The sequence below is a fragment of the Gossypium raimondii genome, chromosome 11, assembly GCF_025698545.1.
Source record: "Gossypium raimondii isolate GPD5lz chromosome 11, ASM2569854v1, whole genome shotgun sequence".
Classification (NCBI taxonomy): Eukaryota; Viridiplantae; Streptophyta; class Magnoliopsida; order Malvales; family Malvaceae; genus Gossypium; species Gossypium raimondii.
Window position 1 is genome coordinate 4,211,358 of NC_068575.1, and position 22,952 is coordinate 4,234,309.

The window sequence follows — 22,952 nt, forward strand, 5'->3', positions numbered from 1 at the left end:
TTCTTCACAAACTCTTTGGAATAAATTAACCATCTATTCCTTATTTCAATTTTATTAAAAAGATAGGTTCCCATAAAGACAGTCTTTACAAACCAGTGCACCTATCATAAACACATCAGGGAACATTGCCATGAGAGAGGACCTAAGCAAACATAATACAAACTACATATATAACATACAATCAAGCACCCACACAAAATGTTTATTAAACACCTACAGAAAAAGGCCTGCATACCACCAAGCAATGAAGTTTTCTGTTCCGTTTGCAACTTGTTGATCTCGTCGAAGTGTTGGATTCTCTACCTTTTTGCAAATCTTTGTCGGACTCGCTCCACGATCCTAATCAACCACCATGGTTTTCCAGTCGTGAATACAATGTATGCCATGCTCATTCCCAGCACCAACCCACATCCATACCCCATCAATATTGGAAATTTCCAACTCAATTCATCACCATCATCATCTCTATCAAATTTGGCTAGAGTTTCCTCACCAGTACCACAGTTATTTGATAATGGCAAACCACATAAATCCAAATTTCCCATGTAGGAATCGTTAGTGAAAGTATCAAATTGTTTGCCTTGAGGAATGAGTCCCTTGAGATTATTTTGAGAAAGGTTTAACACCTCTAAGAATCCAAGATTTTTAACTCATTGGAATTCTTCCTTCCACTTATTTGATGAGAGATCTAATGATTCAAGCTCTGACAAATTACCTAAAGATGATGGGATAGGACCTATTAAACAGTTATGGGAGAGGTTTAGGACAATAAGTAAATGAAGCTCACCAAGTATTTTTGGAATTTCTCCCCTGAATTGGTTACTAGAAAGGTCAATAACCGTCCAAATGGATAATAGTGATTCAAACTTTATTTCCAGCCCTTTTGCTGTAACAGATAAACCATAAGCATAATTCACCCAAACCAATTGCATCTTTCGTGATCTTTACTTCTCTCATGTAATTTGGTTCAACTTTCTTTCCATACTCATCTCTAATGGCATGCATATGCTCAAAAAAGGGTAGGTAAGTAGCCACTAAAATTATTGTGAGAAAGATCAATGATTCGCAATTTAGTTAAAGAAACTGTAATATCAAAGCTCTCTATTTGGCCGTAAAATCTATTCGACCTCAAGGTAAGAACTTGCAGCTGATCCAAATTTCCTAACCAACTTGGGAAAGTGTCATTCAAATTGTTGTTTCCAACATTGAGAAGATTTAAACCTTTGCAATTACCCAAAGATCGTGGTAGTGACCCTTCTAATTCATTGTTGTTGATGTGTAAACTTCTCAACATGCAACCTTTAGCAAAATTTTCTGGTATTTGACCATGAAAATTATTATTCCCTAGATGAACTGCTATGAGAGAAGAACTCAAGTTTCCGATGCACTTTGGAATTGTTCCCTCCAAATTATTCTCATCTAAAGAAATACCCATAAGGGAAGTCAAATTGCATATTGAAGAAGGGATTTCTCCAATTAAGTTATTAGTTGAAACTCCATACCATTGCAATAAAGGTGGTGGTGTTGGAATTCGACCTTAGAGATAAAATTGAAAATGAGATAGAATTAGGAGTTTGAAGATTCTTTGGAATATAAATTATAAAATAACTATATTTATGATGTATTACATGCATGATTAATTTACTACACTACTTCTAACCATTTTAGATGCATCACAACAACTTTTAAGTTGTAATCTATTGAAGGAAACTACTACTATCTTCCGAGTAACTTAAAAGTAAAATGGGATTGCATAAATGTATAAAAATAGAAGGAAAAAGAGATCAAACTATACCTAATAATTTATTATAGAAGAGATAATCATTTAATATATTACTTATATTTCATTTTTAGTGTTTATTATTATTTTTGGTACATTTATGTATATTTTATAATTTATTATTGGGGTTCACGATTGTTATTGTCAAGAATATCATCTCTAAGACTTGAATCTTGTTCTCTCCTTAAAAGAGTAATGTGTCTTGCCATTACACGAACATTTATTAGTGTAGTATTTATTATGACTACAAATAATTTTAACTATCTTTTATGAAACTTTAAGTTAGAGGTCAAATAAAAAGCAAATTAATTGATATAGTGTTTATCATTTTAAGTAAAGTTATAATATTTTTCCTCACAATTGAGTTATTTTTGTGTTTAAAATTTTTATAAGATTGAGAGTTAATTGAGATTGTAGCCTCAAAATTGGTACTTTAAAAGTCATTTTATGAGAATACTTTTCTATCAAATGTGATTGTCATGTTAATATACTTTGTTTCTCTCATAATATAAAATATGTCCTGAGCATAAATTAATTAAAGAAATAAATAATAAGGCAAATAAAAAGGGTAAAACTACGTCTAAATTATAATTCAAAATATAAATTAATTAATGTAAAATTTAAATTTATTTAAATCATTATTATTATCAAATAAATTCTCTTAATAAAATACTTTTAGTGAAATTGGAAATCTTACTTATAAATAATAAGAAATTTTGCTATGAGCAAATAGAAAATTAGTCAATATTGTTAATCATTTTCATTAATTTAAGAGATTTTGCATGCTTATTCTTATATATATATATATATATATATATATATATTATAGATGTAGATTATAAATTGTAGACAAATAATTTGGTTGGGTTAGCTTACAAGACAAGCTTCTATATGCTCGCGATGAGAGGTGTTAGGTCAAGTACGTGGTCCATGAACATGTGTTAAGTCTAGAACAAGATACGTGTTAGCATGCATGAAGCTTGTCTAAGATGTCATTTCAGTGAATAGTAGCTGTATCATATAAATACTAAGTCTTACCCCCATAGTAGACACAAAGAGAAAATACTCAACAATTTGGTGCAATGAGTGTGGTCAAACTTTCGATCGATAGATTTTCAACTTGTAACAATCAAAATGGCTCACCCAAATGAAAATTTCCCCATCAATTTTTTGTCAGGATAAGTTGGAGCTTCTAGTGCAAACAATCAACCCAATAAGACAAATTTATTTGCCGAGTGGTTTGCTAATCGGTCGAAAAATTTGGGTAACATGGCTCATGTAGGAGCTTCGAATTCTTTGACTTAAAATTTCCTTTTGGCCAAAGATTGTCATTCTCCTCTAGTTAGGAAGCGTCACCAGAGCAGTTTTTGCTATTCAGGAGTTGATAAAGATGATGAAGAAACAAATGACCCTGTAAAACGTTAGATTTGAACAACAATAGATGTTTTAGCAAGAGTTGTTAAATCCGAATGAGGAGCTCAGAAGGAAGGTGTAGTTTGATAATTTTGATTTTCATAACAATGCCACCATGCAAGAAGAAGGTTTTGGCATGCATGCAAAATCGTGGTAGAGTGAGATGGATGCTTTGTGAAGAGATGTAAGGGCTTTACATCTTGAATCTCAAGATATTGATTGACTCATTTATTCCAATAATCCATTGGCTCTTAAGGTGGAACCATGAGCTTGCCAACTACTTTTAAGGTTTCAAGGATATGTTTGAAGGAAGAAGGGACCTATGAGTGCATCCCATGCAGTATAATAATTATATGAATGTGCTGGGAGCTTTTGATTCTGTGAAGTGCAAGGCTTTTTTGAAAACACTCAATGGGGTGTGAAGGATTGATACTTATCTCCTCACCAGGGTTCCATTCGTAGTTTCTCTCAGTTGGGTTAGATGTTCTCGGGACGATTTATGGCACATAGGACAATTATTAGCACTCCTATGGGTCTGATGTCTGTGAAGCAAAGAGAGGGAGAAACTTTGTAGGATTATGTAAAGCATTTCCAAGTAATGACACTAAATACTAAGAACCTCAAAGATCAATGGGCCATTGATACTTTAATCATGGGTGTAAAGAATGAGCATATGCAGTATTCTTTCACTAACAATAGGCCTCAAAGTTTGGTGAATTTATATGAGAGGGACCACAAGTTCGTAGAGGTAGAAGAAATAAAAAGAGCAACTTGTGGGACATTCCAAAGAGATGAGAGGAATTTTAGAAACATGGATAGAGCTCGCAGTCGACATGGTCTACTTCCTCAGGCTTTGCGTGTACAAAATAGAGGACAACAAAAGGGCAATTGCAGAGCAAGACGGCTAGAACATTCCAAAGATCCAAACTTGAACATACATGAAGGTATGTTCCTCAAAGTAAATTCAAATCTTATACCCCCTTGAATGTTATGCGTACCTATATTTTGAATTAGGTGAAGAGTCTAGGTATTTTACTGAGCCTTCCACCTATGAGGCATAGTGTTAGGAGGTTAGGTTCATGGGACAGATGTGCTTTCCACAACGACGGGGCATAAACTGATAATTGCTTTTCTCTGAAGGATGCTATTAGAAAAGTATTGAGAAATGGCGAACTGGAGGATTTTGTGGCTCAAAATACTACCTAGTAGGGGTGGAGTTTGCGTGCTGAGGCGAAAGGTAAGTAATATTATATTGTTGATAGCATTATACAAAACAAAAAGTCACAAAAGTGAGAGAAAACTCAGTCATCAATGCACCAAAACTCGTTAAGTTGATCATAGTTGATAGTATTATATTGTATCTTCTTACATGGAGAGAAAAGGTAGGTGAGAGAGGGAGACAAAAGACGGTGAGCTTGGATGGGCCATTAAGGGGAAAGAGAGGGAACAATGTCATGTGCCTAAGTATTTCTAGTGTTTGAATCATTTTGAGTCATATCTTTCTTTGAATTTTTACAAGCTTAGAAGACCAATGTGACTTAAGTGTTCTCTATGCATAATCTTCCAAAATTGCTAACAATTATACTTAATGAATATTTGTTGATTCACATGATTGTGTCTACTATATATCTATTTGATTTATGTTAACGGTGATATTGTTAAACATTTGGTCATGTGAATTATTTCTAGTTTGTTAGTAATGTAAATTTGTAAACTAGTTCCTATTTACTTTAAAAAGTTTCCAAGACATTAAACTATCAAGATTAAGTTACATGTATGATAAGAATTATTATACCTTTAATAGTTGATAACAACCTTCATAGTAGTAATAAAATCCAAGGGACGTCTTCTTATTGCATGCTATGTGTCTAGACTTGGTTTGCTTGAGGACAAATGAAAAGTTAAGTGTGAGGGAGTTTAGGTTTGAGGTTCTTATTTACATCCATATTCACTAAATCTAGCTTGTTTAAAGAAAGGAACCAAGTCAAAAATTTTTTTTATTTTGCATTTTTTTACAACTAAAATTTTCTTTATGTTGTTATGTTTATTTTAATCATATGTTTACATTGCTTGGGAATTACAAGCAATGACTTAAGTGTGGAGGAGTTTGATCTACCGTAATTTGGTGTAGTAGATTAAACTAGTTTTCCTACTTAAAGAGCTTGGATATGAGCATTTTGGTTATGCTCTAGTTAGTTTTTGTATTTTAATTTTAATTCAATAAAAAGTGTAAATTGAGTCTTTTTATGATCTTAGGGACCGAATGAGGCCTAAAGGTTGGCTAACATGCTTAGTAAGTGTGTAGGACACCATTCAAAGGCATAGGAAATCGAGGTTGGTCGCCATGTTGAAACATGGGAATCCAATGTCGCAACATAGAGGATATAGTGCCAATATTCCAAGATTGTCTTTAATGTTGCAACATAGACAATGGATGCCGCAACACCCCCCTAAAGCTGAATATGGGAATCAAGTATACTATCTTCGATGCTGTGACATAGGTAGCGGGTGTTGCAACACCAACTCTGCATGGGAACAAATTACGAGCTGAGGGCATTTTGGTCCATACAATAAAAATTAACACGAAAGCATCAACCGACCTAGTGTTAAGGACGATGACCACCCCTAACTTTATAAATAGACTCATTAGATGTTTAAAAATAATTTTAGGGAGACAAAAATTATTATTAGGTTTTTATTCTGTTATAAGTTTTTACTTACTTATTTGATGTTCTTGTAATCGAAAGGTCCTATTCCAAAGTGAGATTCTCCCGAGGGGAGATTGTTTCGAAGCCACACTTTCATCGATAAATCCATGAGCATCTCTTTTCCTTTATTCTATTCTTTATATCTCTTTCTTTAACATTGTTTAATTGAATGTTTGTGTAAAGTTTAGATATCACTATTAACAGAGTATTTGGATTATAGAGGATAGTTTAGGTATCACCATAAACAAAAAAAAAATTCAGATACGTGAAGAAAAATGACATAATTTAAGTACTAATTTGTGGGTTAAGTCTTATTTTTATATAAGTAACAACTATTAATTTGAGAGTGCTTCTATCTTTTATACAAAATATTTTCATTAAAAATAATATATACACAATAATATTCATAACTTTTTCTTGAATGAAATAATATTCATAACTTCAATTTTATTTGGAAAAAGTGTACATAATAATATTTGCCATGTATACACATGGATGAAGTGTATAAATGGATAATCTATTTCAGAACATCTAACCTTTATAGATGCATGAGAATGACTCTAATTGATTCTTATGGTGTTACAAATTTCTTAGCTAAAAAATATAAATATAAAATGAAAAATATGAGATTATAAATAGATGTAAATTTCATCAAAATCTTGATATTTTCTTATGAGTTAACATTTTTGAAACTTTTTCTTGATATCGACTTTTTATTTAAAAACGAAAATGGGAGTCACCACCAATAATTTTTTATAAGGTGTGATCGGATCACCTCGTAAATTGATCGCTTTAATAAACGGTTTGATTTACTAAAACAAAGATTTTTGGTCTACAATATTTATAACTTCAACTTTATTTGGAAGAAAAATTGGAAATAAATAACATTTGCTATACACATGAATGGAGTGTATAAAATGAATGATTAATTTATTTCGCAACATCTAACCCTTTGTTAGTTGCATGAAAAAGACTAATTCCTTCGTATAGCGTTATGCAATTCTTAGCTGAAATTTTAAATTTAAAATGAAAATATAAAATTATAAATAGTCATGAGTTAACATTTTTGAAACCTAAATTATAGCATAATGTGTAGTTTTTCTATCATTATAAATTATGTTAAATTTTGTTAAATGTAGTAATTTGCAATTCAAATTAATGATATTTTTCTTATTCTTATGTTTTTCTAATTTCAATTAAAGGATTAAATGTGTAATTAATTGTTTTTAAGCCAAAAGTCTTATAGTAAAAAGTTAAAAGATTGTAAAGTTATTTAGTAATATACAACAAGATTCTATTAAAGTATTATAACAGTAACAACAAAAGGGAAAATAAAGATGATATTATACCTGTTAAGTTGTTATCAAAAAGACTGATCATCAAGAGAGAAGTAAGGTTTCCAATAACCGGTGGAATTTCACCTAAAACATATAATTAAAATCATTAAAATTTACTTACAGATCTTAAAAACACATGATACTATTGCATACTAGAGGTGATCATGGGTTGGGCGGCCTGGCCCGGCCCGACGGCTCTCTCGAAATATGGGAGGGTTCGAGTAAAAATTTAGGCCCGAAATATGGGTTTGGGTAAAAACTGAAGTCTATTTAAAAAACGGGCTAGGTTTCGGGCAAAACTTTTTTGGCTCGGGCCCAGCCCAGCCCAAATATATAATAAATATATATTTTTATTTTTAAAATACATTTTCTGTTTCCCATTAGACATTTAGTATTTATATAATATATATTTTAATTTTAAAGTATTTTTAAAATACTTTTTTATTTTTTATTTTTAAAATACAATTTTGATGTTTATTTAAAAAAATAGGCCGGCTAGGATTGGACTTAGGAATTTTTTCCCGGGCCAGGCCTGGACAAAATTTTAGGCTCATATTTCGGGCCGGGCCGAGCCCGGGCCTACGACGCGGCCAAAAATTTTTTTTGGGCCCGACCTGACCCATGATCACCTTTATTGCATACAATATGTTTCCCTAAACTGCTTATTATTTATCTCTCGCCACAAATTATCAAAAACACATTTTCATTTTAAGCCAAACATTTATAATAGTGATAAGCGCGGTATTGATTAATAATATATAACAACTAAAAAGGGATTGCATAAATGTAACAACAAAAAGAAAAAAAAATGATATTATACCTGATAAGTTGTTATAAGAAAAATTAATAGCTTCAAGAGTGGTCAAGTTTCCAATAGTTGATGGGATTTCACCTAAAAATATAAATAAATGGGTCAAAATAATCGACGGAATTTCACCTAAAATATAATCAAGATGATATTTTACCTGTAAAGTAGTTAAGACCAAGATCGATCTCCGTGAGAGAAATAAGGTTTCCGATAATTGACGGAATTTCACCTAAAATATATAATTAAAATTATCAATTTATTTCACAAAAAAAACTAAAATTTATTAATTATTTTTATAATAAACCTTAAAATCGTCAAAATCAAAGCTACTTCATGGTTGTATTTTGTGAGGCTGTGGGAGTTGTGTAAAGAAGAGAAAGAAACAATAACAGTAGGTGGTGTTACCAACGCAGGTAAGAATAAGTTTCTCTGTAATCAAAGCTACAACTCATGTACTCTATTTCTTTCCTATTCAATAATATCAACTATGGCTTAGCAACAACTAAATCAAGACATAAACAATAAGGCAAATCTAAAAGGTAGAAGGAATAGCTAATTAGTAGTGTGTGATTCAAAAGGGTATAAAGTAGGTCCAAATTAGTTCAGAACATAAATTCAGAACATTGTTTCCAAAAGGGTAAGAAATAGGTCCAAATTATAATTCAGAACATAAATTAAATTTTAATGTAAAATTTAAATAAAATTTAAAATTCTTTTATTATCAAATAAATTTCTTAATAAAATTCTTTTATTATCAAATAAAATTCTTAATGAAAAATAAAACATCTAAAATATATGTCTTATACCAAGATTCTTATATTTTTCTAATATGTCACTTTAGTTAATTAAAGCAAGAACAAATAAAGTTATGGATGAACAAATATGGGAATCAAAGAAAAATGATGGATCAAAAGGGACGAATAAGCTAATTTCTGCCATAAGGTAGATGGTGAACTTAGGATGTGGAGTTCCAATAAATACCTAAACATACCTAAACTTTTGGCAATTCAAATAGATTATACTAATTTTTAATAACAAAATGGAGAATAAAAGAAACATGAAATTATACCTGTCAATTTGTTATTGCTAAGATAAAGTATTTTGAGAGAAGTCAAGTTTTCAATAACAAGAGGAATTTCACCTGAAACATATAATTAAATCAGTTAATATTTGTAAATATTTTCCTAGCAAAACCTTAATTTATTTGTTGAGCATATTAGTGTCTGCTTGATTTACCTATTTTTAATATGCAAGTTTTGTTTAGTTTTATAGTATTACGACAACCCAAAAATATTTTAATTACAATACTCAAATTTATAGTTGAAATGATGATGAAAATTAGATGAAAATTTAAATTTAAAATGAAAAAATAAAATTATAAATAGATATAAATTTTCATCTAAAACTTGACATTTTGAAACCTAAATTATAGCATAATGTGTAGTTTTTCTATCATTATAAATTATGTTAAATTTGGTTGAATGTAGTGGTGCCAACGAGTTTAATATTCAAATCATCATATTGATATACTGAATTTAAGTAATTTGCAATTCAAATTATTGATATTTTTCTTATTCTTATATTTTTCTAATTTTAAAGTAGTTAAAGGATTAAATGTGTAATTAATTGTTTTTAAGCCAAAAGTATTATAGTAATATAAAAAGAAAATATGAGTATATAAAGAAAATAAAACATAAAATGTTTTAAAAAGTTCTTATTAGTACTTATGATAACCCAAAATATTTTAATTATAATACTCAAATTTGAGTGTAGTGGTGCAAACCAGGTTTAATTACTTCATAACATCTTACATTTTCTAAATGCATTATAATGCTCTAAGGTTTTAATCTTTTAAGGTAACTTTTATTTTAATTACTTAAAAGATTGAATAAATTTAATAACAAAAGGAGAATGAAAGAAACATGAAATTGTACCTGTTAATTTGTTATTACCAAAAGAAAGCACTCAAGAGAAGTCAAGTTTCCAATAACAAGAGGAATTTCACCTGAAATATATAATTAAATCAGTTAATATTTGTAAATATTTTCCTAGCAAACCCTTAATTTATTTGTTGAACATATTAATGTCTGCTTGATTTACCTATTTTTAAATATGCAAGTTTTGTTTAGTTTTATAGTATTATGGCAACCCAAAAATATTTTAATTACAATACTCAAATTTATAGTTGAAATGATGATGATAATTAGATGAAAATTTAAATTTAAAATGAAAATTATAAAATTATAAAAGATATAAAATTTCATCTAAAACTTGACATTTTGAAACCTAAATTATAGCATAATGTGTAATTTTTTCTATCATTATAAATTATGTTAAATTTGGTTGAATGTAGTGGTGCCAACGAGTTTAATATTCAAATCATCATATTGATATACTGAATTTAAGTAATTTGCAATTCAAATTATTGATATTTTTCTTATTCTTATATTTTCTAATTTCAAAGTAGTTAAAGGATTAAATGTGTAATTAATTGTTTTAAGCCAAAAGTTATAATAGTAATATAAAAAGAAAATATAAGTATATAAAGAATATAAAACATAAAAATGTAGAGCAATATAAAACGATGTTTCAAAAAGCACTTATTAGTAGTTATGAGAACCAAAAATATTTTAATTATAATACTCAAATTTGAGTGTAGTGGTGCAAACCAGGTTTAATTACTTCATAACATCTTACATTTTCTAAATGCATTATAATGACTTTAAGGTTTTAATCTTTTAAGGTAGCTATTATTTTAATTACTTAAAAGATTGTATAAATTTAATAACAAAAGGAGAATAAAAGAAACATGAAATTATACCTGTCAATTTGTTATAGCTAAGATAAAGCTCTCAAGAGAAGTTAAGTTTCCAATAACAAGAGGAAATTCACCTGAAATATATAATTAAATTTCTACCATAAGGTTTTGTATGTAGGTATAAGGCAAATCATAAGGAGAGGAATAACTGAATTTAATAAATTTTAATCATTCTTCAATATCTTTAAAATTTTCATTCCAAGGATGTAGGCACAACATCCCTTGATTATAATGTAAAATTTCCAATTTCCACAGGGATACTTCCACCCAAAGAGTTGTTATAGAATGATAAAAATGTTAACTCCTTGATTAAACTATTTGGAATTCTACCCGAAATCTTATCGCCTCTCAACTTTAAGACTTGCAATTTAGATAGGTTATCAAATATTTTTAATGGTAGATGACCTACAACGATAATATTGTTACCTAGTTTTGACATTTCTAGTTTTAAGAAATTGCTTAGGGTAGATAGGGATAACACCAGTGAAGTTGTTACTATACAAATACAAGCTTTTAAATTTCAGAAATTATTGTTACCAAAGTTGAAATATTCTAACCGATGCAAACTAGTGTACTCAATGGGTAAACAAACATAGAAACTATTGTTACATATGTTGAGTTTGGCAAGGAAAGAAGATTTCCAGTTGAGATGGTATGGTGTTTGTGAAATCCATACCTAATGCATCAAGAGTTGTGATGTTTGAATTTATAAGTAAAAGTAATCTATGAGATTTTAGTGCTATAAGGTTGATTTGAGTAACGGTGAAATTAGGTAGGGATAAGGCTATTCAGAGAGGAGGGAAATAGCTGAGTGTAATACTTATATCATGTTCAAAATTCTACAAATACTTTGATTCTATGGATTAAGGCATAGAACCTGACCATTTGAGAAAGAATTAGCCACAATTATTGGGCTACAACCCCAAAACAGGGGACGCCTTAACATACCCACAACTAATGTTCAATATTCTAATGTTCAATATTCTATAAATATAATATATATATATATATATATATATATATTAGATTTTATGTGGATTCTTTAAAGTTCAATATTCAAATTATTCAGATTTCCATCATCAAAGTTGAATAGTTTGTAATTCAAATTATTGCTCTCTTTTTACTTGTACCAATATTTCCTATATTTTTCTTATGTTAAAATAGTCAAAGTATTAAATATATAATTAATTGGAGAGAAGTCAAAAGCTAATTAATAATATATAGGGATTGCATAAATGTAACAACAAAAGAGAAAAATGATATTATACCTGATAAGTTATTATAAGCAAGATCAATAACTTTGAGAGTGGTCAAGTTTCCAATAGTTGATGGAATTTTACCTAAAAATATAAAGAAATTGGTCAAAATAGCTTGGTGCTAGAATTATGTTATCTTTGTGTGTGTACTTGTTTTTAAGCCAAAAGTATTATAGTAAGAAGTTAAAAGATTGTAATTAATTAGTAATATATAGCACCTGGTGGAGGAGGGAAAATACCAAAATGAGCTTTATAAAATGCAGTGTTGCGGGAACATAGAAAGTTGACATCAATGAGTCTCTCAACTCCACAAGTGTTTGCGCAAAATAAAAACTAACAATATTTAAGCACATGAAATGCAATGAAAACAAACAACAGTTCTCAAGAAACAAAGTAAATGCAACCTAAAAAAGTTTGGTTCTGCTAGCACTGAACTTAGTGGTTATTGTTGATGGAAATTAGATAAAAATGAATGAAACAATAACCAGACATTGTTTACCTTTGAAATGGTTGATACCAAGATGCAAAGTCTTGAGCAAAGTCAAATTTCCAATTTCTGTAGGTATATTTCCCTCCAAGGAGTTGTTAAACAATGATAAAAACTTCAGCTCTTTGCATTTGAATAAACTATTTGGAATTCTACCCGAAATTTGATTCCCACCCAAGCTCAACATTTCTAGTTTTGACAAATTGCTTAGAGTAGATGGGATAACACCAATGAAGTTGTTAAGGTACAGAGACAATGTTTGAAGTTTACTGAAGCAACCAAACCATAATGGGATTTTTCCATTGAAGCTATTGTTACCAAAGTCTAAATATTTCATCCGACGCAAATTAGTTAACTCAACGGGTAAAGAGCCTTGGAAACTATTTTGATGAATATCGAGCCAAGCAAGGAAAGATAGATTTCCCAATTGAGAAGAAATGGTGCCTATGAGATCCATGCTTGACAAATTCAGAGCAGTGACTCTATAGTGTTTAGATCCACATGTGACACCAATCCAGCTACAAACGGAGGTAGAAGTAGACCAATTGGTTGTCAAGAAATTGTGAGGATCATGAGTTATATGAGATTTGAGTGCTAGAAGAGCAGATTGATCAACGGTGATGCTAGAATATTTTGCAGACAAAATAACCCCAAAGGTTGCAAATAGCAGCCCAAACATAAACGGAGGGAGGAAGCTTGGTTTTGCCATAAGGGTGGATATGGGTGTAAGGCGCATCATAAGGAGAGAAACAACCGAGTTTAATACTTTCCTAATGTTAGTTCAATACTTCGTAAGTTTATAGTAATTCCAACTGCGAGATGATCAAAAATTCCAATTGGCAATTGGAATATGAGATACGATGTTTATGTTCTTTTTCATTTTTAAATATAATAAAGGCGAAATTGACAGAAGGGAAAACTTTCTCCTTGGTTTAAAAGTCCAGATATCAATTACAAGACATAAAAAACAAAGACAAGTATTGGGGGCCAGTAGATGATAGTGAGTGACACTATTTGATCTAGTCTAATTATTACAACATGTTTGATTGAAACTATTTTGTAAGCTCTGATTAAATAAATATTGAGAGGAAAAACTTAAAATTTCTTCTTTTCCTTAGCTATAAAATTGAATTTCTAGTTTGGATTACATGCCTTTGGTTCTCATCTCTAGTTATGTAAGGCAGAGTCGCTGTTAGTTGGATGGACCTACATTGAAAACATGAATTGAAAAGATAAGTAATAGAAACTTTGTCATATTTAGACAAATATCAACCACATCTTTATTAACTTTTTACATTTCTTATCCCAATATTCAAAACCAAACAATACATTCATTGCATGTTCCTTTTCCCAAATATCATTTTATTTAATGTCATTAGACATTACTCTGTTCTTTTTTCTTTGTGATAAAAATTATTAAACAAAAAATTATTACAAATGTTGTAGGAATCTATCCTTTGAGATTGTTTGATTCTAGTTTTTGACAAATTGCTCAAAGTTGGTGGGATAAAACAAGTGAATTTGATGGTGTTCGGAAACAAGCTTCGATGTTTAGTGAGATCAAAATTTGTTGGCAAATTAAATTCCTCAATGGGTAAATATCCATGGAAGTTACTGTCCCAGAGTGGGGCTGGACTTGGATGGTGTCTGCGAGACTCATTTTTATCAAATTCAAAGCAGTGGCAGTAATACCGATTAAATTACAACTAGAAATAAAAACAGATCAGTTGGCTTGGTTGCCAAGAGGTTTCGAGGGTCATGCTTGTTCCCTATCATCCCAAGTACTACTAAGTCAGTACCCCTCTAAATGGGGAGAACTTTGTTGATCTTTCATTGGTTTAGAAGTCCAAATACCAATTGCAAGGCATCAAAACAACAAAGACAATATTGGGGACCAGCTGAAGAGAGTGAGTGACACGGTTTGATTTAGAGTCTCATGATTGCAACATGTTTGATCGTGATCCTCAACTTTGATTGTAATGTCTAACAAAAGAAATACCCAGATGAGAAGACCTTTTTTCTATAAAATCTAAATTTCTAGTTTTGAAGACATGTGGTTCTCATCTCTTACTTGTTCTGCACGGCTAAGTCGCAGTTGCTTCGATGGACCTATGTTGCCAACAAGTAATAGAAACTTTGTAATATTCAGATAGATCAAATTAAGCTTTTTGTGGACCATTCTCAAATAATTAATTTGGCAATCCTGAATCTAACAATCTAACCATTGAGTTTAACAGTATAATTATAATTGCCTTGCATTTAAAATTTTGAATTGATCTAATACCTCTATCATTTGGGTCCAAAACTTTGTTTATTTCATATATATTATATAAAGCAAAGTTTTTAAATATTTTTGAACGTAACTAAGTAAGCATGTTTCTTCTACCGCGAGTCAAAACTTTGCAGCAATTTTAGCCATTTCATACACTATATATCATTATATTCTTACCTTAATTAAAGCATAATAATATATATTTTCATAAATTTTAAAAATATCATAAATTTCCATTGGGAATTTTGTTGGTGTATTCTAAATTACATAATAATAAGAAATATGAAAGATTTCCATATATTCTCGCCTTTTAGTATAAGTAATAATAAAATTTTTGTTGATTCACCTTTATTATGAAAATAAAATAAAAATAAAAATTACAAAATTAGAACCGTAAATCAATTTTGGTTTAAAATTTTAAACCTACATATTAAAGATATCCTAACAAATTTACTTTATAAGAGCACAGTTTATGGAATAATTTTTATATCCAATCAAAGGCCTTTCATTCTTATAAATATCGGAAATTACAAAGTTAATCTTTGTGTAGAAAATCTGATAGGTAAGTAGCATAGCATCCATCTAATAGATTAGGAAATCTGTAGTCTTGAGATGGAATAGATTTTACGGTCACATTGGCAACCTTAAATTATAATCTTCTTTGATCTCGTTTGCATAACATCCATCTAATTTTGAGAAATCTGCACTTTTAATTTCAAAATTGTAATTAAATAGGTTTATCCAATTAAATAATAATAATATATGGCTATGGTGATGTCTATAATTTCATAAAATAATTACTCTAATCTAATCCATGTCTCTTCCTTTCTGAGTTTATCAAGCAATAAATTCCCTTCGATTTCACCTAACTTGTTATAATAATGTTTTCTCAAATTAGTTAAAGAAGAAAATTTATGATGTTATACTTAAATTGAATCTTTCAATTTATTAGGAATTGATTTTAAATTAGAAAGATCAAAATTTAAGTAGAATCACTTAGGGATGCTAGTGGGGCAAGTTTTGCGGGTCCCGCCCTACTTCGTGCTCAATTGACAGTGGGATGGGGACAAAAATTAAACCCGTTGTGAGTGGTGGGGTAGGCGTGGGTATGACCTTGTACCTACCTCATCCCCACCTACCCCATCCCATCCCGAATAATATAATAAACATATTTAAAAAAAACATTTATATAAAATTAATTTAATAATTATTTTAATAGTATTTAATTTTTGCTCTTGTGTTGCATTTGAAGATATTTATGATGTATTTGAGATATTGTTTGTATTTTGATATTATGTAATGACTTTATTTTTTGAATTTTTAAACTTGAAATTATATCTTATTTAAAAAATTAATGGTGGTAACGACTTACTTTTTTTAAAAAAATAGTGACAGTTAGAATAATGTCACATATGTGGTGGGAGTTTGGAGGATAAATATTTTATACTTTTGTCACAAAAAGTTGGTTTATATTTATTTAAGTGATACTTATAAATATATTATACGAAGTGGGTCACAAAATTGTGTAAGTCAAAGTCTGTGTAATTTGTAGTAATGCATACCAAGAAGGAATCTTCGGCCCTCTCTCTTTCTATCTTTGTCTTCCTCTCATTTTGGTGTTGTTTGTTTGGATGTGTTTTGTCTTGTGTTAATCTGATTTGTTTTGTTCCAGTGATGTTAAGCCTTTGACTAGTAATATGAGTAATATTGGGCAAACCACAATACACGGTAAAGAATGAAAGCCAGAGAAATGCAAGACTGCATGTCTACACCATTATTCACTATTCAACAATACATTACTTATTTTTTTCTTTGTGATAAAATTTATTAACAACAAATGCTATGCTTGTTTTATGGATAAAGTAATGTTTATTTAATATATCCACAACAATATCAGTCTGATTTACTGAAAAATATATATATCCACAACAATAAATGAATTTCCAGTTATACGTCTCATTCAATAATAATATTTTCACTATTACCAAATATTTTCTCTTCATCCAATTTTTTGTCACTTGGATATCACGATACCCTAGGGGATATTGCGATACCACTGCTTCATGCCTTGATCCCAGAACTAATGGGGCTTTCGTGATTCCAATGCCCTGATGTCATGATACCACTGCTTTGGAGATGTTTTCGCATGATTTCAGGCCTCCGACAAGTACCTACAACACTCGATCAAATGTTAGGTTCCCCAATTACACAATTGGCCAATTTCGGTATAAAAAATGAGTAAAACAAGGCAATTTTCACTTATTCAATTGAAACATAAAAAAATATTAAAAAACTACGTAAAAGACACAAAAATGCTTGAAAACAAGCTCTTCAAGTATAACGGGGAATTTTAATTTTACATATTAGATTACGACAGATCACACCCCTGTTCAGAAAAATGAAATGAAGAGGCTGATTCAGAAAATGTTACAAGCAAGCATCATTAAAGACAACAATAGCTCATTTGCTTCTCCCATTATCATGATCAAGAAGAAATATGGGAATTGAAGACTGTATGTTGACTCCTGACAACTCAACCAAGTTACCATAAAAGACAAGTTTTTTGTTCTAGTTATTGAGGAATTGTTGGATTAGTTGGGACAAGTTGTGTTCTTTTCTAAATTGGATCTCAAATTGTTATAGGGGAAAAAAGGAGAGCCTAAAATAGAAGACTTAGTCTCAAGTTGAAGAGTAGCACTAATAATTCAATTGTTGGTTTCAGAAATCCAGTTGCAACATGTTTGATGGTGAGTGACACTATTTGGTTTAGTCTAATTATTACAACATGTTTGATTGAAACTATTTTGTAATCTCTGATTAAATAAATATTGAGAGGAAAAGACTTCAATTTTCTTCTTTTCCTTACCTATAAAATTGAATTTCTAGTTTGGATTACATGCCTTTGGTTCTCGTCTCTAGTTATGTAAGGCAGAGTCGCTGTTAGTTGGATGGACCTACATTGAAAACATGAATTGAAAAGATAAGTAATAGAAACTTTGTCATATTTAGACAAATATCAACCACATCTTTATTAACTTTTTACATTTCTTATCCCAATATTCAAAACCAAACAATAATACATTCATTGCATGTTCCTTTTCTCAAATATCATTTTATTTAATGTCATTAGACATTACTCTATTCTTTTTTCTTTGTGATAAAAATTATTAAACAAGAAATTATTACAAATGTTGTAGCTAGGAATCTACCCTTTGAGATTGTTTGATTCTAGTTTTTGACAAATTGCTCAAAGTTGATGGGATAAAACAAGTGAATTTGATGGTGTTCGGAAACAAGCTTCGATGTTTAGTGAGATCAAAATTTGTTCGCAAATTAAATTATTCAATGGGTAAATATCCATGGAAGTTATTGTCCCAGAGTGGGGCTGGACTTGGATGGTGTCTGCGAGACTCATTTTTATCAAATTCAAAGCAGTAGCAGTAATATCGATTAAATTACAACTAGAAATAAAAACAGATCAGTTGGTTTGGTTGCCTAGAGGTTTCGAGGGTTATGTTTGTTCCCTCTCATCCCAAGTACTACTAAGTCAGTACCCCTCTAAATGGGGAGAACTTCGTTGATCTTTCATTGGTTTAAAAGTCCAAATACCAATTGTAAGGCATCGAAACAACAAAGACAAGTATTGGGGACCAGCTGAAGAGAGTGAGTGACACGGTTTGATTTAGAGTCTCATGATTGCAACATGTTTGATCGTGATATGATTGTAATGTCTAACAAAATATATACCAAGACGAAAAGACCTTTTTCTATAAAATCTAAATTTCTAGTTTTGAAGACATGCCTTTGGTTCTCATCTCTTACTTGTTCTGCACGGCTAAGTCGCAGTTGCTTCGATGGGCCTATGTTGGAAACATGAATTGAAAAGAATGCCAACAAGTAATAGAAACTTTGTAATATTCAGATATATCAAATTAAGCTTTGTGTGGACCATTCTCAAATAATTACTTTGGCAATCCTGAATTTAACAATCTAACCATTAAATTTAATTAACAATATAATTATAGTTGCCTTTCATTTAAAATTTTAAATTGATCTAATACCTCTATCATTTCGGTTCAAAACTTTGTTTATTTCATATATATTATATAAAGCAAAGTTTTTAAGTATTTTTGAATGTAACTAAGTAAGCATGTTTTGTAACACCCCCTAACCCCAAACCATCACCGAAACAGGGTTACGAGGTATTACCGGATATATCAAACAATTTACAAATAAACATATCATAAATAACCAACATATTAAAATTATACAAGCATTCATATAAATTTCACTAATTGAATTTTTTTTATAAAAAATTCGGCAGCATTTCTGCTTATTTTTACATAAACCCCCTGCAAAATTTCAAAATATAACCAACCCAATTCATTTCACATTCTCATTTTCTATTCTAAATACCTTCTAATCAAACTCAATCAACTTAATATCAATTTAAATTTATCAATGTACTAATTAAATTGAAATGGATAAACTTCTTTCATTAAAATTCTTAGACTTATAATACTAACATTTTAACTATTTATATTCAAAACATAATAACATTTATACACATCCTATGTACATGCCACATTACTAAAAGAAAATATACATCACCAAAATTTGCTGAAGTCGGGTCTGGTTTTTGGATGTTTGGTTCAAGATTTGACTTCTACAACTCAAGAAGGAAACAACAGTCTGACGAGTATTTCATACTCAGTGGTATTACTATAAATTAAACTATTTAATAATAATAAAATTTCAAATATTGACCATAATCTTTATAAATCAATTTAAACTAAATATACATATTCATGTATCATTTCATAAATCTTAAATTTATATATATATATATACATACTAATTCAATTCATAATTTAACTCATACATTCTTTCTCGTATTTTTCTATAGTGTCAAATCAACCAATTTCATTTTCAAATTTTCATTTCAATTATTTACCCTATTAACAAGCCTCGGACTCTGACAGATACGCGGATTCTACCCAAACACACCAGAATATCCAACCTAAACACACCTGGAATAATATAAATCCTCCCTAACACACCAGTATATCATATCCTCCCAAACACACCAATAAGTCATTAAATACCTCTTCGGATAAATCGAAGCATATAATAACAGAATCATTTTCTCGGCCGAACTACAAATCTCCTCATCACATCACAAATCCTATGGCATGCCATTTGTATCCAATCTAGTCCAATAAGTTAATAGGGTATTATTTTACTTTCCAATTTCAAATTCATTTCCACAACAATTTTAAATACTCAAACAATTCAAAACATCTATTATTTTGATTAATATATAATTCAATATTCACACATATTCTTACTTAATTTCAAATGTCTCATGAATAAAATTTCAATATAGCATTTATTAAATAGATTAAGTTATAGTAATACAAACCCGGAATACGCGTTTACTCCTCAACGATCTTTTCTTTTCCTTTGGATGCCGATGCCTCGTTTTCCTTGTTAGCTACGAAAATAATAATTATTTTCACTATTAATTTCAGCATTAAAAAAATAATTATTAAATTTTATTCAATTCCTACTTATTCCCAATTTAATTCTAACTAAGCTTATTTATTTTTCTAACTTAATTCATATTTCTTTTCTACTTAATTTCTTGCCATATTTAACTCTACTATTCAATATTCATAATTAAACCCTAATTTAAGGCTTTTTATAACTTAATCCCAACTATATAAAACTTATAACTTAGTTTACAAATCAATCTTTTATCTATTCTAACTAGAAATTCTATCAACTAAACCCTAATTTAACAACTTGTTCAAAATGAATCATGTTCATAAACCTATGAACTTTCATAACCTCCACTTAATTTCAACAAAACTTTGTTTTAAAGCTTCTAAAACATCAAAATGAAGAGAAAATGGCTAAATTTAGCTTACCAATTAAACTTAAAGCTTTAAAATCTCAATTTCCCTTTTCTTTTCTTTCCTTTTCTTCCCTATTTTCGTCTCTTTCTCTGTTTCTATTCCGTTCTTCTTTTGTTTCTTTATCTTTTATTTTACTTACTTTACTTTATTTCTTTTATTTTAACTAATAATATATTAAAAAATCTTTTACTTATTAGTTAAGCATATATTTATTTTTATTACAAGTGTACCTATATAATTACTACTATTACACTTGTCTTTATTGCTTACCATACATTTGTCATCTATTTAGTTTATATAATATAATATAATATAATATAATATAAAACATAAAAATCTAAGATTTTTATCACTTATGCCGTCCCATTGCCTGTTAATGGCTTAATTGCCATTTTAATCCTTTTTATTTTCTATTAATCTATAATTCAAGTTTTTCCCTAGTTCAATTTAGTCTTTTTCCTAATTTCCTTAATTAAACTAAATTCATCCAATTAATACCTAATTAAACACTCAACTAAACTCATAATGACTTCAAATATTATAATTTTTTTATGACTCAGTTTACTAAGACGGAGGCCCGATAATGTACTTTTTCCGATGCTTGTGAATTTTGGGTCATTACATGTTTCTTCTATTGCGAGTCAAAAGTTTGCAGCAATTTTAGCCATTTCGTACACTATATCCATAAGTTTTTAAAAATATCATAAATTTCCTTTGGAAATTTTGTTGGTGTATTCTAAATTACATAATAATCGAAATATGAAATATTTTCATATATTCTCGCCTTTTAGTATAAGTAATAATAAAATTTTTGTTCATTCACCCTTACTATGAAAATAAAAATAAAAATTATAAAATTAGAACCGTAAATCAATTTTGGTTTAAAATTTTAAACCTACATATTAAAGATATCCTAACAATTTTACTTTATAAGAGCACAGTTTATGGAATAATTTTTATATCCAATCAAAGGCCTTTTATTCTTATAAATATCGGAAATTACAAAGTTAATCTTTGTGTAGAAAATCTGATAGGTAAGTAGCATAGCATCCATCTAATAGATTAGGAAATCTGTAGTCTTGAGATGTAATAGATTTTACGGTCACATTGGCAACCTTAAATTATAATCTTCATTGATCTCGTTTGCATAACATCCATCTAATTTTGAGAAATCTTCACTTTTAATTTCAAAATTGTAATTAAATAGTTTTATCCAATTAAATAATAATATATGGCTATGGTGATGTCTATAATTCCATAAAATAATTACTCTAATATAATTCATGTCTCTTCCTTTCGAGTTTATCAAGCAATAAATTCCTTCGATTTCACCTAACTTGTTATAATAATGTTTTTTTTGAAATTAGTTAAAGAAGAAAATTTATGATGTTATATTTAAATTGAATCTTTCGATTTATTAGGAATTGATTTTAAATTAGAAAGATCAAAATTTAAGTAGAATCACTTAGGGATGTCAGTGGGGCAAATTTTGCGGGTCCCGCCCTACTTCGTGCTCAATTGACAGTGGGATGGGGACAAAAATTAAACCCGTTGTGAGTGGTGGGGTAGGCGTGGGTATGACCTTGTACCTACCCCATCCCATCGCGCATAATATAATAAACATATTTAAAAAATAAATATTTATAAAAAATTAATTTAATAATTATTTTAATAGTATTTAATTTTTGCTCTTGTGTTGCATTTGAAGATATTTATGATGTATTTGAGATATTGTTTGTATTTTGATATTATGTAATGACTTTATTTTTTGAATTTTAAACTTGAAATTATATCTTATTTACCAATTAAAGGTCGTAACGACTTACCTTTTTTTTTTTAAATAGTGACAGTTAGAATAATGTCACATATGTGGTGGGAGTCTGGAGGATAAATATTTTATACTTTTGTAACAAAAAGTTGGTTTATATTTATTTAACTGATCCTTATAAATATATTATATGAAGTGGGTCATAAGGCAAGTATATAGCGGGATTAGGTGGGTTTGAGACCCATGTGGGTGGTAAGGAGAGGATGAATTTGAGTTTTGTACCCGTAATGGGTCACGTGATGGAGATGGGGATGAAAATTCTTAGCGGGGATGGGGATGAAAATTGTGTAAGTCAAAGTCTGTGTAATTTGTAGTAATGCATACCAA

The 22,952-nt window shown here is 29.6% G+C and overlaps 1 protein-coding gene across 1 annotated transcript; it reads right to left on the reverse strand.

Moving 5' to 3' along the window:
- LOC128034927 (receptor-like protein 11) lies at positions 1-13,510 on the reverse strand. Its single transcript, XM_052624383.1, has 6 exons — positions 12,620-13,510; positions 9,116-9,187; positions 8,204-8,275; positions 8,059-8,130; positions 7,251-7,322; positions 1-1,536 (listed from the first exon to the last, which is right to left on the reverse strand). Exons 1-6 carry the CDS (start codon positions 13,344-13,346, stop codon positions 1,010-1,012), a joined length of 1,542 nt encoding a protein of 513 aa, XP_052480343.1. The 5' UTR covers positions 13,347-13,510; the 3' UTR covers positions 1-1,009.
- Between the last annotated feature and the right edge of the window lie 9,442 nt (positions 13,511-22,952).

What these genes read in the sequence shown, in the direction of transcription:
- LOC128034927 (XM_052624383.1), bottom strand. Translation starts at nt 13,346, where the DNA reads ATGATGCGCCTTACACCCATATCCACCCTTATGGCAAAACCAAGCTTC. An exon ending in TGGTATCAACCATTTCAAAG is followed by an intron (nt 9,188 to 12,619) that starts GTAAACAATGTC and finishes TATATGTTTCAG; the next exon opens with GTGAAATTCCTCTTGTTATT. An exon ending in TTTTGATAACAACTTAACAG is followed by an intron (nt 1,537 to 7,250) that starts GTATAATATCAT and finishes TTTATCTCTAAG; the next exon opens with GTCGAATTCCAACACCACCA.